The 13,121-nt window shown below is 40.6% G+C and overlaps 1 protein-coding gene across 4 annotated transcripts in view; it reads right to left on the reverse strand.

Annotated features, from left to right (window-relative positions):
* LOC127621753 (nuclear receptor coactivator 1-like) overlaps positions 1-13,121 on the reverse strand; it is a 96,499-nt gene that overhangs the window by 10,268 nt on the left and 73,110 nt on the right. For 3 of the 4 annotated variants that reach the window (XM_052095472.1, XM_052095470.1, XM_052095471.1), the window contains 10 exons: positions 11,412-11,559; positions 9,883-10,867; positions 8,267-8,417; positions 7,174-7,362; positions 6,948-7,068; positions 6,672-6,840; positions 4,769-5,065; positions 4,425-4,523; positions 3,311-3,698; positions 2,075-2,249 (listed from right to left, as the gene is read on the reverse strand). In XM_052095472.1, the coding sequence (XP_051951432.1) occupies positions 2,075-2,249; positions 3,311-3,698; positions 4,425-4,523; positions 4,769-5,065; positions 6,672-6,840; positions 6,948-7,068; positions 7,174-7,362; positions 8,267-8,417; positions 9,883-10,867; positions 11,412-11,559 (2,722 nt within the window). The remainder of the gene's footprint in view (positions 1-2,074; positions 2,250-3,310; positions 3,699-4,424; positions 4,524-4,768; positions 5,066-6,671; positions 6,841-6,947; positions 7,069-7,173; positions 7,363-8,266; positions 8,418-9,882; positions 10,868-11,411; positions 11,560-13,121) is intronic. The other variant, XM_052095473.1, reaches the window with a different exon arrangement.

Here is a 13,121-nt window from a genome sequence, read left to right on the forward strand (position 1 = left end):
ATAAAAAAAATTATTGGGTAGGCCTAGCCCACCTTTGTCATTCAGCCCATGTAATTTGTTGAAATGTAGTTTGGGACGTTTACCATTCCACATGAAGGACTTCGCTATAAGAGAGAGGGACATCTATAGGGAGTGACTGTAGCAGGTAGTTTACTTCTGGAATACAGTTCATTTTAATAACATTAACCTTCCCAATCATCCATAAATGTAGTGAAGCCCACCTGTCCACATCGCTCGAAAACTTTTTAATTAAAGGGTCAAAATTAACTAACTAAATCACACAAATTTGCTGGGAATAAAATACCCAAATTCTTAATGTCCCATTTGGGCCACTGAATGGTGCCCGGCTGGAAGGCTGTTACTGGACAGTACGCTGTCAGAGCCAAAGCTTCGGATTTAGACCAACTGACTTTGTATCCTGAGAACTTGGAAAATAAATGAATAATTCTGTGGAGGCAAGGCATAGATCTAGTAGGGTCAGACACAAAAAAAAAAATATAATCTGCGTAAAGCAGAAGTTTATGTGCCACACCTCCCGCCATCACCCCTGGAAAATCATCCTCCTTTCTTATCGCGGCTGCTAATGGTTCCAGGGCAAGACAATTACGACATTTGTTTGTACCGCTATTACAGGGTGTCTATAAAGTAACTTAATCCAACCAATAAATGTAATCCTGAGCTCAGACATTTCCAAAATCTTACAAAGATAATCCCATTCTACCATATCAAACACTTTGGCGTCAAGTGAGATGGTAGCAACCGGAGTCTGATCATTCATCACTGACCACATAATATTGATGAAACGCCAAATGTTATCAGAAGAGCTACATCCCCGAATAAACCCCAACTGATCTATAAGAGATGTCATAACTTTACTTAATCGGTTAGCCAACATTTTGGACAATTTTTACATCTAGCTGGATCAGGGAAATTGGATGATAATCCTTCACTCGTTTGGATATTTGTCCTTTTTAAGAATCAGACTGATCCGTGAAACCATCTGGCCCCAGAGCCTTGCCTGTAGGTAAGACCTTAATTACCTTGTCAAGCTCCTCCAAGGTTATCTCAGAATCAACAGAATATTTTTGCTCAGTCATCAATTAAGGGAGTTTTAAGGGTTCCACAAATGTTCTAATATCTTCATTGGCCAGAAATATCAGTGCAAAAGTGATCTTCCGTTGATGCAAGTGTTTTTATACTCCTTGAATCGATCGAGATTCTGTCTTGTTGAATTCTTAAAGTCCGGGAACAAGAAAATATTGTGATTCTTCCAAGAAAGCTGTCCTTTGCTCCTCGCGCAATACAAGATCTTTATTGGATGATCTAAAAAATGTGGCCAGGCTTGATCAGGCCTGTTTCCCTCAGTAGATCTGCGAGCCAGGACTCTGTGAGCTTGCTCGATTTCCATCTTATGGCCTGTTAAGTCGAGCAGACTCTGGAAGAGCTAGTCTAGGAATTTCACCATATCTCTGCCTTCTTCATGCTCAGGAATTCCAACAATATGTACATTGTTTTTTCGGCTCCTATTTTCAAGATCTTCCAATTCCACGTCTATTTTGGTTGCAAGAGAATTAGCGGATAATTCCCTTTCCGATGACTCCAGATAATCAATCCGTTCCTCAACATCTGCCACTCTTGTAACTAACTCAAAGAATTTTAATTCCTTCACCGTAATCGATCAACATATTACAGCGAGATTCTCCAAGTCAGCAAAAACCTTCTTCAGCATCACCGACATGTTGGACAGTTGACGTTGAATTTCCCCAGCCGCACCACCTAAATTGAGTTCCCGGTCTGCAGGCCAGACAGAGGTATCAGCTTGAGCACATAAGTGTCTTTTAATATCTCCAGAGCCCGAGGATTTTGACTTCTTTGCCATGTCTACCTCAAATAACAAATATGTAACTGGGTGTATCGAACCTCACCGGATTATAACATGACAATAATTAAAAAACTAGCAAAGTGCGTCACTCACACATCTGCTCCTCACATGGTGTCATGTGACCCCGGAATTCACAGTTCTTTAACTTTGGATCCAATCTAACAACCTCTTTTGGAATATCAAACACCATACCTGTTGTTGCCTATAGCCCCTTGCTGCCAGTTCTTCATGTCGGGTGACTGATAACCAGGTGGAGGTTGCGCTTTCTGGAGCAGAGGACTCTGGGAGGTGGAGTTCTGAGGTGAAAGAAGGGGGCTGGTTGGACTAAGCTCAGGAGCAAAGGATGGATCTCCTTGCTGGATCATGCCTGATAGAGAAACAGTTTAGATCAGAGGTCACCAATTAGTGGATCATGGTCTAAATCCTAACCCCGTACTGGTTCCATCCAGACAGTAAAAAAAAAAAGAAAAAAAGAACAATTATAGTGCTGTGAATAAGGTCTTTGCCCTCTGTTCGAATTTCACAGTTTGAGCACATTTGTAAATTTGTACATGGTAAAATTGTAATTATGAATACTGGTAGTAGCAATCGGTGCTGTATGCTTACTTCTTTAAGTGTTATGACTGGTGCTAGTGAACTAAAAAATCCATTAGCCCAAATAATTGTTTTTTTGCTATTACTTATTTCTGTTGTTATTATTTACTACTAAAATATACTACAACAACTACTGCTACTATTTTGATACAATGTCAAATTGACCTGTTTTCCCTCCCCCACAGAATATGTTTTACCTTATTTCCTGCTATGAAATTAAAGCAATAATATTTTGATCATTTTTATTAACATATTAAGAGTACCAGTTTAAGAACAGAACACTGAAAACACATATCCGACCAATAATCTGGTCAAATTGAAAGCTAATTTGAATACCTATTAGAAGAACACATCCAACACAAACATGCTAAATCCAGTGTTTCAGAGTCAAAATTAGACCACTGTTTAAGCTTGTCCTCTGAAAATCGAGCAACTAGATGCTTACAGACTTTGAAGGCAAAAATAAAAATATTCAGGAAATTACACTTATTGCACACATCAGAATAGCTTAAAATGTGTTGTTGCAAATCTTTTAACCCAAAATGTCAGCAAAACTGTTGCACTGTGCAGAACTGATATAGATAGAGTCTGGTGCTAAAATTAACACACAAGTTTGATGCATCTTTCATTTCTTTGGTGTTTAAAGTTTATGCAATCGACAACTGTAAAAACATAGCATTTCATATCCGTATGACAAATAAGATAATGAAACAGATGCAGGTTTTAATTGTTTAAACGTTTGCTGGTAAGGAAATGATGAGACTGGGCATCTCTATTAGACATCTATATGACAGATGAGTAAAGTGTAAATATCATTACGCGTGTGAGACGTACCAGGCCCCCCAAATTGCTGAAAAAGCCCTTGCTGAACAGGAGTGTTCACAGGCCCCTCAAATTGCCCTTGAATGCCTCCTATAATGCCTTGGTTTCCCATGCCCCCCATGGCAGAAAGCTTGGGGTCCAGAGGTCCTCCTCCCATGGGGTTAAAATGGCTCGGAGAGGTAGGGGTGTTCCCAGGCACGGCGTTGTAGCTTGGAGGATAGCCAAACTGCTGCTGCTGTGGCTGTTGCTGCTGGGGGCCCTTGGGAACTCGCTGAGCTCCCATGGTGTTCAACCCTTGCCTCATCAGCATGACTTTCTGCTGAAGAAGCTGCCGCTGTCGGTGCTGGAAACTGTACAGCTCCCGCTGCCGCTGGGCCATCATCTGAGCATTAAGCGGAGGCTGTGGAAAAGAAGCGAGGCTTGCAATCAGTCTCAGTCAAATTGCCGCATACTCATACACAATAACAAAGAAAGACTTTGAATGAGTAGGAGTGTAAAAGCACATCAATGTATTGCAATGAATCAATCTGACAATGAAAATTCAAACCATCTATTAACTTATTATAATTATGCTTTCATTTCATAAACAAAAGAAAAGGTCTTAATTTAAATTCAGTAGTAAATATCCACCCAATCCAGAGACCAAATGTATTTCCAAAGTGGTAAAAATAGTTTTTATGCAGTGCAATTGTAAATATAAATAGTTTATTAAATACAGTAAAAAAAAAAAAAAAATCAAAATCAAAAAAACTTTTTACAACTGCACATAAAAACAGTTACAAGCACCCACCTCCTCAAACAACAAATGGTACATATAAATAAAAGTAAGTGAGGATGAGAGCAGGCTTCAATCAGTGTATATAATGAATTTTAAGAGTGCTGGCCTAAAAGATAACATATAAAATGGAAAAAGTGGCCGCACTATGCATATATTGTTTATTTTGCAAAATAATCAATATATGCATAGTGCGGCCACTTTTTCCATTTTACATATAAATAAAACTAATATAAATAAACACATGTAATGACAGCATTTTCAGCATAGTTTTGATCATAACTATGAATCAAACCAAAGTGAGATCACAATTCAGATCTACTTATTTGGCTTGGGGCATGTTTCACTAACCTGAGAGGGCATCTGAGGCTGCTGTAGGCCCTGACGCATCCCCACGGAAACGTACCCACCCTGTGGGAACTGGCCCATGGTAGCAAGTCTATTCTGGAGCTGCCGGAGAGAGGAGATAGAAGCAATAGATCACCACTAAACAAGTGCAACTAATCACTCGTTCGCTCAGCAGCTGCAGCTGACAAAAGTCTATGTTAGTTCCACAGCATGTTATTTCAAAGGGCGAAATCAAAAGCATTCACTGGATCTGTTACACAAAGAAACAAAATCCCAAGAGGGGGATTTAGAGGTTGTGCGATCACATTTATTATTACTACACAGAGAAGTGAAGGCTGGAGCTCTACCTGCTGTGGGCTTTGAAGACGTTGCTGGAGCTGGAGTCTCAGCTGGTTGGGTGGCAGCCGCAGCTGGTTAGGCACACCAGGAGCTCGGTTTATAACGGGTCGCACAGCTATGCCCACGTTTCCTGGAAACAGCATCCGTGGGGCCCCGAAATTCATGCCCTGTGTGGTGCCCATCTCAGCGGAGAATTGTGAGGGTGAGGTAGGGAACTGGGAGGGGTAGGTGGGAAGTTTGTGGTCCATGGGCACAGGAGTTGGGGGCTGAGGAAAGGATTGGGTTACGGGGTCGAGGCATCCACTCTGTAGACAAGGCATTACACAAGAAAGTGTTACTTTGACACATTGTGTCTCATTTATTAACCATGGAAATTTATGTTTTTGCAAACATATTCATGATGAAATCACAATTCATCAACAAGTTTCTATACATTTAGAATCAAAGTTAGAAACAACTTAAACCATGCATGCAAATATGTTTGTTAAATAACAATGTTAATTACCACAAAAATATATAATATATATATATATATATATATATATATATATATATATATATATATATATATATATATATATATATATATATTTGAAACCTCCTTCCCTCCCAAAAAAAGAAGCAAAAATAAGATGACAATAAGTCAATTATAACAGAAGTGAATTGGAACAATATTTAGAGGGTTTAAAGTCAGTAATGTGAGGCTTACAACTTACAGTACATGAATTCTTCAGTTAAAACCTGTGTATTATTTAAGATGTTACATTTAAACAGTTGTTTTTATGGTCATAATGTTGTCATGTCAACGAAATTGTAAAATCGAATCTAACATATTGTTTGTGTCTAGTGGCTATACTTTTGAAACAGTCAGCATTTGAACATTTATGGATTGGCCCCATTTACTTCCATTGTAGGTGTCTTACTGTAAGTTTTGCTTTTACTACAAAAAAGGAAGGTCAAGTCACATTTAATTTTTGTGGTAATCAACATTATGCTACAAATATTGTCAACTGAACTTGTACGTAACCCAGAATATTATTTTAAGCCATATATATATTTATATATATACACACACCCACCCACACACACACAAAGATCAGCCACAACATTAAAACCTCCTGCTTAATATTGTGTAGGTCCCCATCATGCTGCCAAACAGCACTAACCAGCACTATCTCAGAATAGGATTCTGAGATGCTATTCTTCTCACCACAATTATACAGAGCAGTTATCTGAGTTACCATAGACTTTGTCAGTTCAAACCAGTCTGGCCATTCTCTGTTGACCTCTCTCATCAACAAGGCATTTCTATCCACAGAACTGCCACTCACTGGATGTTTTTTGTTTTTGGCACCATTCAGTGTAAATTCTAGAGACTGCTGTGCGTAAAAAATCCATAGGAGATCAGCAGTTACAGAAATACTAAAATCAATCAAGCTCTTTTTCCCTATTCTGATGGTTGATGTGAACATTAACTGAAGCTCCTGACCCATATCTGAATGGTTTTATGCACTGCACTGCTGCCACACAATTGGCTTATTAGATAATCACATGGATGATTGTTGGTGCAAGTGATCTGCACCAAAAAAGCAGCTGATCACATGTAGTCTAGGTGTGGAGAGCATCCACTGAGAGCAGATACATTTGCAGAAAGTGACAAAATACAGTACAAGACAGGTTGTGCAGAAAGCTCTTGTATTACATTAATTACTAAAGTAATTCTTTAGAATAATCCTGATTCATTAATATAAGGAGGGCAAGAACAAACATTGTGATTCTGTCAGAAATGTTGTGAGAACTTTTTCGTGCAGATAAGTACACATTTTACGCCATTATTAGCACGAGACCCACTGTTCTTGTAAATATAAAAGGTGTATAAAAAGTGTTTTCCAGTGTGCAAATAACACTAACTTGAACAAGTTTGTCAATGCCCAGCGCTCGGTCTATCTCGGCCAGGTTGCTCTCATCTGTGCGGCTCAAGAAAGTGACCAGCTGCTCCAGCAGGGCCTTCTCATCATTACGGCCCTCTGAAGTGGTGGGTGGACACAGCATCTCATCCAACGGAGATGGAACACACTGCCTGCTTAGAACAGAGAAGAAATTATCTCCGAACAAGAGGGGAAGGAAGGAACCTTTGTAAGTTTCACTGATTTATTGCAAATGACAATGATATTCTAAAACACTCACTCTTGAGGAGAGGACAGAGGGGCCTGTGTCTGGTTGCCCAAACTGCTATCGAAGGACATGGGGTCAACCAGGGACAAGGGTTGAAACTGTTGAGAATCAGAAAGTTCCTGCTTGGCCAGACCTGAAGCAAAGGAGGTAATAACATTCATTAACTTACTCTCTGCTTCACTGTATGTCTTCAAAAGTTTATGTATTCAGTTCAGATGTAAAACATTCAGTTCAGTACCCGTGTTGGTGTTGAAAGAATTGAGGCTGGTTGGATTGGCAAAGGGGCTGCTGCTTTCCTTAGGTGGCTGAAAAGGGTCCATGTGACCAAGATCCTTTACCTGGACTTGACCCTGAGTCTGATTTGGTGCGGAGGGGTCACAGAACTCAAAAGAGGACTGACTCGTAAGGTTGGAGCCATCAGGGTATGCTAAAGAGAGAGGTGAAGGTTAGAAGAAATGCAGTTATTCAGGATTTAGGAGGGATAGATCACCCAAAAATTTTAATTTGCCCATCATTTAAACCTACTCTCATGTCGTATGAAACTCAAAAGTCTTCATATTTTTCTTGGAGCACAAAATGAGAAAATTTGAAGAACGTACTGGTCGCTCTTTTTCATGCAAATCCAATGAATGGGGACTGCTCTTGAAAGCTTCAAATAGAATGCCAAAGCACCAAAAAAGTAGTCCATATTACTTGTGTGCTATATTCCAAGCCATCCAAACTCAAATTGATAGATTTGAGTGAGAAACCTACTGGAATTTCAGTCTTCTGTCATAAGATATTCACTGAAAATCTTGATATCCAAGTTCATAAGAGAAGTAGCGTTGCCCAATATTAATAATAATAATAATAATAATAATTAATATATGAGCTGATCAACTAAGTCATTTAAAGATCAACTTAAGAAGGATTTATTCATGCTAAGGAGAGCTAGGGCAGATGTCAATATATTCAGTGATTAACAACTTAGATGTTGGTCCATTTCTCAAACTAAACTATCGTACGGCTTCAAAAGACTTGAAATATAGCACACAGGTCATATGGACCTCTTTTATGATACTTTTATGGTGTTTTTGCATCCTTTTTGAGGCTTCAAAGCTCCAGTGCCCATTCAAATTGGACAGAAAAGAGCAACAAGTAAATATGCCAAAAATTGTCCTTTTGTGTTCCATAGAAGAAATTAAGTCATACTGATTGACACAAGGATGAGTAAATGATGACAGAATTTTCCAATTTAGGTGAAACTTAATTAGCATTCTGAATTTTAAAAATGAACAAATTGTTTGTTTATCAGTGTAGGGGATGTGTTCTAACAGTATGGCGGGCCTCACATTGGCTTACTGATCCTGGCGACTCTTTCTTCACATTCACCCCTATGGAAAGGTCATCCACGTTGGGCTCCTCTACTGCTTTACCTCCCACTGAGCTTTTCAGAGTGGGCAACAGCTGGTTCAAAGTGTCCAGATCGGTACTGAGAATCTGCTACTCATGTAAACACACACAGTGGTGGAGTAAAAATGAGAGCAAAAGTCATCAACATAAAAAAGGCATGCTAGAGCATCAGAAAGAGTAAATCAGAGCATGATTGCCTCAAATAAGCACAAGTGCTTGACAGTTTAAGAACATAGCAATAGAGTGTACCCATGTGCTGGGTGTTAAAAGCAACTTGTAACAGCTTCCAATCAAGAATAAGGGCTACACATTTTTACATTTTAATGTTTACACTTTCCCAGGAAATAAACCAACAAATGGCTTGCTTACTTTTCTGTGGATAAGATGGATACGTTGAAATGATGTTAACACATCTTAAATGTTACTATTTAAAAAATGTTTGTTTCTGCCTACATAGAGTTATTTAATAACAAAATGATGGCTTGAAAACAGCATGCCTAATTAGTTTACAGTGCATTCAGAAAGTTTTCAGACGCTTTTATCACATTTTGTTATATTGAAGCCTTATGCTTAAATGCTTTAAAATGATTATTTTTTCACATCATTCTACACTCCATACCCAAAAATGACAAAGCAAAAACCAGATTTTTGATAACTTTGCAAATGTATTAAAAAGAAAAAACTTAAATATCACTATGACATAAGTATTCAGACCCTTTGCTATGACACTTGATGGTGCATCCCATTTCTCTGGATCATCTTTAAGATATATCTACACTTTAATTGGAGTCCACCGGTGGCAAATTCAATTGATTGGACATGATTTGGAAAGGCACACACCTGTTTATATAGGGCCTTACAGCTAAAAATGCATATTTCAGCGCCAGGGACTGGGGGACTGGTCAGGGTTAAAGGTAAAATACAGAGATATCCTTAATGAAAACACGGTCCAGAGAGCTCAGGACCTCAGACTGGACCGAAGGTTCACCTTCCAACAGGACAATGACCCTAAGCACACAGTCAAGACAATGCAAGAGTGGCAACTCTGTGAACGCCCTTGAGTGGCCCAGCCAGAGCACAGACTTGAACCAAATCAAACATCTTTGGAGAGACCTGAAAATGGCTGTCCACTGATCGTCCCCATCCAACATGACAGAGCTTGAGGGGATCTGCAGAGAAGAATGGCAGAAAATCCCCAAATCCAGGTGTGCAAAGCTTGTTGCATCATACCCAAAAAGACTTGAGGCTGTAATCGCTGCCAAAGGTGCTTCAAATAAGTACTGAGTTAAGGGTCTGAATACTTATGTCAATGTGATATTACAGTTTTTTCTTTTTCATAAATGTGCAAAGTTACCAAAAATCAGTTTTTTGCTTTGTCATTACAGGGTATGTAGTGTAGATTGATGCAAAAAAAAAAACAGAAATTGGTGACCTCCAGCGAAAACTTTTTGTAAGTGTGAACAGGGTATGAAAATGGCTGACTAATATTTGTACATTAGGAAAAAAATATGTCTTACAGTACAAACAATTAATAAGCAAGGACGGATGTAAATACCGGGCTGGGCCTGTCACTGGATTTAGGCGAGCAAGGTGTCGCAGGGCTTGTACAGACAGTGTGGGCAGCACAGGGGACGTTCTCTCTGATCCCTTTCTTTTCTGACTTCACCTTGACTGTCTGGAGGCTGAGGGATGCTGGAGGTGGCAGATCCTCTAGGTCGTTTTCATCTGTATCCAGCAGGAAGCGCAGCAGCTGGTGATCCTGCGGCTCCTTCCCCAGCGCACGTGTTATTGCGCCGGGACTGGCCGGAGGCTCCTTCTTGATATCAGGCTCCTTAGCAGCGTCTGCAGGACTGCTGTCCTGGAGCAGGCGATGCAGTATCTTGTGTCGCTCAGTCAGGCTGCTATGAGAGGCCGGGCACTGGGCCACAGGTGCAGGATGGGGCTGGGAGGAATCGTGTTCGGCTGTGCCCGTGCTAAGGTTGGCATCCAAGAGCTGGTTGAGTTTAGGGTTGCTCACCACAGCACTCTTAGGCTCGTCAGCCGATGATTCAGGTGGTTTGGCTGGAGGCTGACGTGCTGGAGAGCTGCTGGGTGTTGGAGTCTGTTGAGAGGGAAATGGAGAGGGGAGAGAGAAACTGACACCATCACCGCTGGACTGCTGCCTGTTCAGACCGCCAGCGGGTGAGTGTATGCCAGGCGCCGAAGGGGAAAAGGGGTGGCCGGGCAAGCGAGGGCTGCTGGCCAGGCCTGGGCTGCCCCGTGGAGGTCTGAGCGACATGAATGAGGTAGGGGTGGTTGTGAGAGGGCTGCCTAGTGGCGAGGGGCTGCTGACCTGCTGGGAGGGCCTGATGCGGCTCGCCGTCAGGTAGCCAGGTGGAGTGGGTGTGGGGGGTCCAGGAGTGGCACAGGTGCCATTGCTGGTGTTGAGATGGAGGTTGGGGTCACTGGAGGGCTGCAGGGTGGGTGAGCGGGAGGGTGGGGCAGCAGAAGATGGAAGGCTGTTGGTAGTGTTTTCCTGAGAGCTAGCAGTGTTGTGTTCCCTAAAACACACATTTAAACTGTTAGAGACCCAATACCCAAAAGTGTCAGAGAATCAATATAGTATAATTCAAAAGTCATTATTGTGTGTCAGTCTTATTATTAATAATAATAATAATAATACAAATGGCATTTAGAGAGACACTAAAAAGTATTTGGACACTTTAAAAAGTATGTCATGGCATTAAATAATACAATATCAAACCAAGTGGCATTATTTTAAAATAAGACATCCAAATTGTCAAGCAAAGATTTATCACACAAATGATAAAACCATATTTACTCTGCTAGAACACCTGTGGCAGCTTGATAAGAACTGACTTAATTTATGCACTAAAAATGACCTTGGGTTCGGTTGGCTAAAAGTAATTGCAAAAAGGGCTAAGACAAGTTAAGTTTGCAGTAAAATTCTAGTATCATTTGTTTGCAGATGCCACTTGTTCTGATATTTTTCTATCTAATGACATACATTTATTAAAAGTGGCTTAAGTGTCCAAATGTTTTTTGGGGCCACTGTATGAGCTGATATGGTGAGAGGAGACGTACCTGTCTATAGTGTGAATGCCCATGATGAAGGGCTGTACATCTGGGTTTGGGGGGCAGCAGAATTTGCAGCGCGTCTGCGCACTGAGAGGCGTCCCATCACTGAGTGTGAACTGGTACAGAGGACTGATGGCCGTGCCGTGGGTCATCACTGTCAACATGCAAACACACACGGAGGAGCTTAAAGGGATAGTTCACCCAAAAATGAAAATTCTCTCATTGTTTACAAACCCTTATGCCATCCCAGATAAGTGTGACTTTCTTTCTTCTGCAGAACACAAACAAAGATATTTAGAAAACAATCTCAGCTCTGTAGGTGAGTGGTTGCCAGAACTTTGGAAGCAGCATAAAAGTAATCCAGACAACTCCAGTGGTTGAAGCCATGTCATCTGAAGCGATATGATAGGTGTGGGTGAGAAACAGATGAATATTTCTGTCCTTTTTCACTAAAAATTATCCTCCCTGCCCAGTAGGTGGCGATATGCACAAAGAATGAGAATTGCCAAAAACAAAGGAAAAGAATGTGAAAGTGGAGATTGATAGTAAAAACAAAAAGGACTTAAATATTGGTCTGTTTCTCACCCACACCTAACATATTGCTTCTGAAGATATGGATTTCATTCAAGTCAGTCAAAGTATACTTTATTGTCCCCAAAGGGGAAATTTGGTGTGGCGTCAATGTAGAAATAGTTCAATGAACATTAGAAATTACACACAGTACAGCACAAACACACAATAAACAGACATTCAATCAATGTGAACTGCTTTTAAAAATGTGCACTGATAAAGGCACAAATTAGTTCTTAATCCCATTTCATTTTAAATGTGGATCTCTGTATCTTCTCCCAGGAGGCGGCAATTCATCTTGTGAGTATACAAATTGGAATGGATCACTCAGCTGGATGTATCACTCACATTGCATGGACCTACAGAACCAAGATATTTTTCTAAAATCATTAAGTTGTGTTTAGCAAAAGATAGAAAGTTATATACATCTGGGATGACATGAGGGTGAGTAAATGATGAGAGCATTTTTCATTTTTTAACATATAGCACATATATCAATTTAAAATATACACTCACCAAAAGGATTATTAGGAACACCTGTTCAATTTCTCATTAATGCAATTATCTAATCAACCAATCACATGGCAGTTGCTTCAATGCATTTAGGGGTGTGGTCCTGGTCAAGACAATCTCCTGAACTCCAAACTGAATATCAGAATGGGAAAGAAAGGTGATTTAAGCAATTTTGAGCGTGGCATGGTTGTTAGTGCCTGACGGGCCGGTCTGAGTATTTCACAATCTGCTCAGTTACTGGGATTTTCACGCACAACCATTTCTAGGGTTTACAAAGAATGGTGTGAAAAGGGAAAAACATCCAGTATGCGGCAGTCCTGTGGGCGAAAATGCTTTGTTGATGCTAGAGGTCAGAGGAGAATGGGCCGACTGATTCAAGCTGATAGAAGAGCAACTTCGCCTGAAATAACCACTCGTTACAACCGAGGTATGCAGCAAAGCATTTGTGAAGCCACAACATGCACAACCTTGAGGCGGATGCGCTACAACAACAGAAGACCCCACCGGGTACCACTCATCTCCACTACAAATAGGAAAAAGAGGCTACAATTTGCAAGAGCTCACCAAAATTGGACAGTTGAAGACTGGAAAAATGTTGCCTGGTCTGATGAGTCTCGATTTCTGTTGAGACAT

Source organism: Xyrauchen texanus, chromosome 28 (assembly GCF_025860055.1).
Source record: "Xyrauchen texanus isolate HMW12.3.18 chromosome 28, RBS_HiC_50CHRs, whole genome shotgun sequence".
In the NCBI taxonomy this organism is placed as follows: Eukaryota; Metazoa; Chordata; class Actinopteri; order Cypriniformes; family Catostomidae; genus Xyrauchen; species Xyrauchen texanus.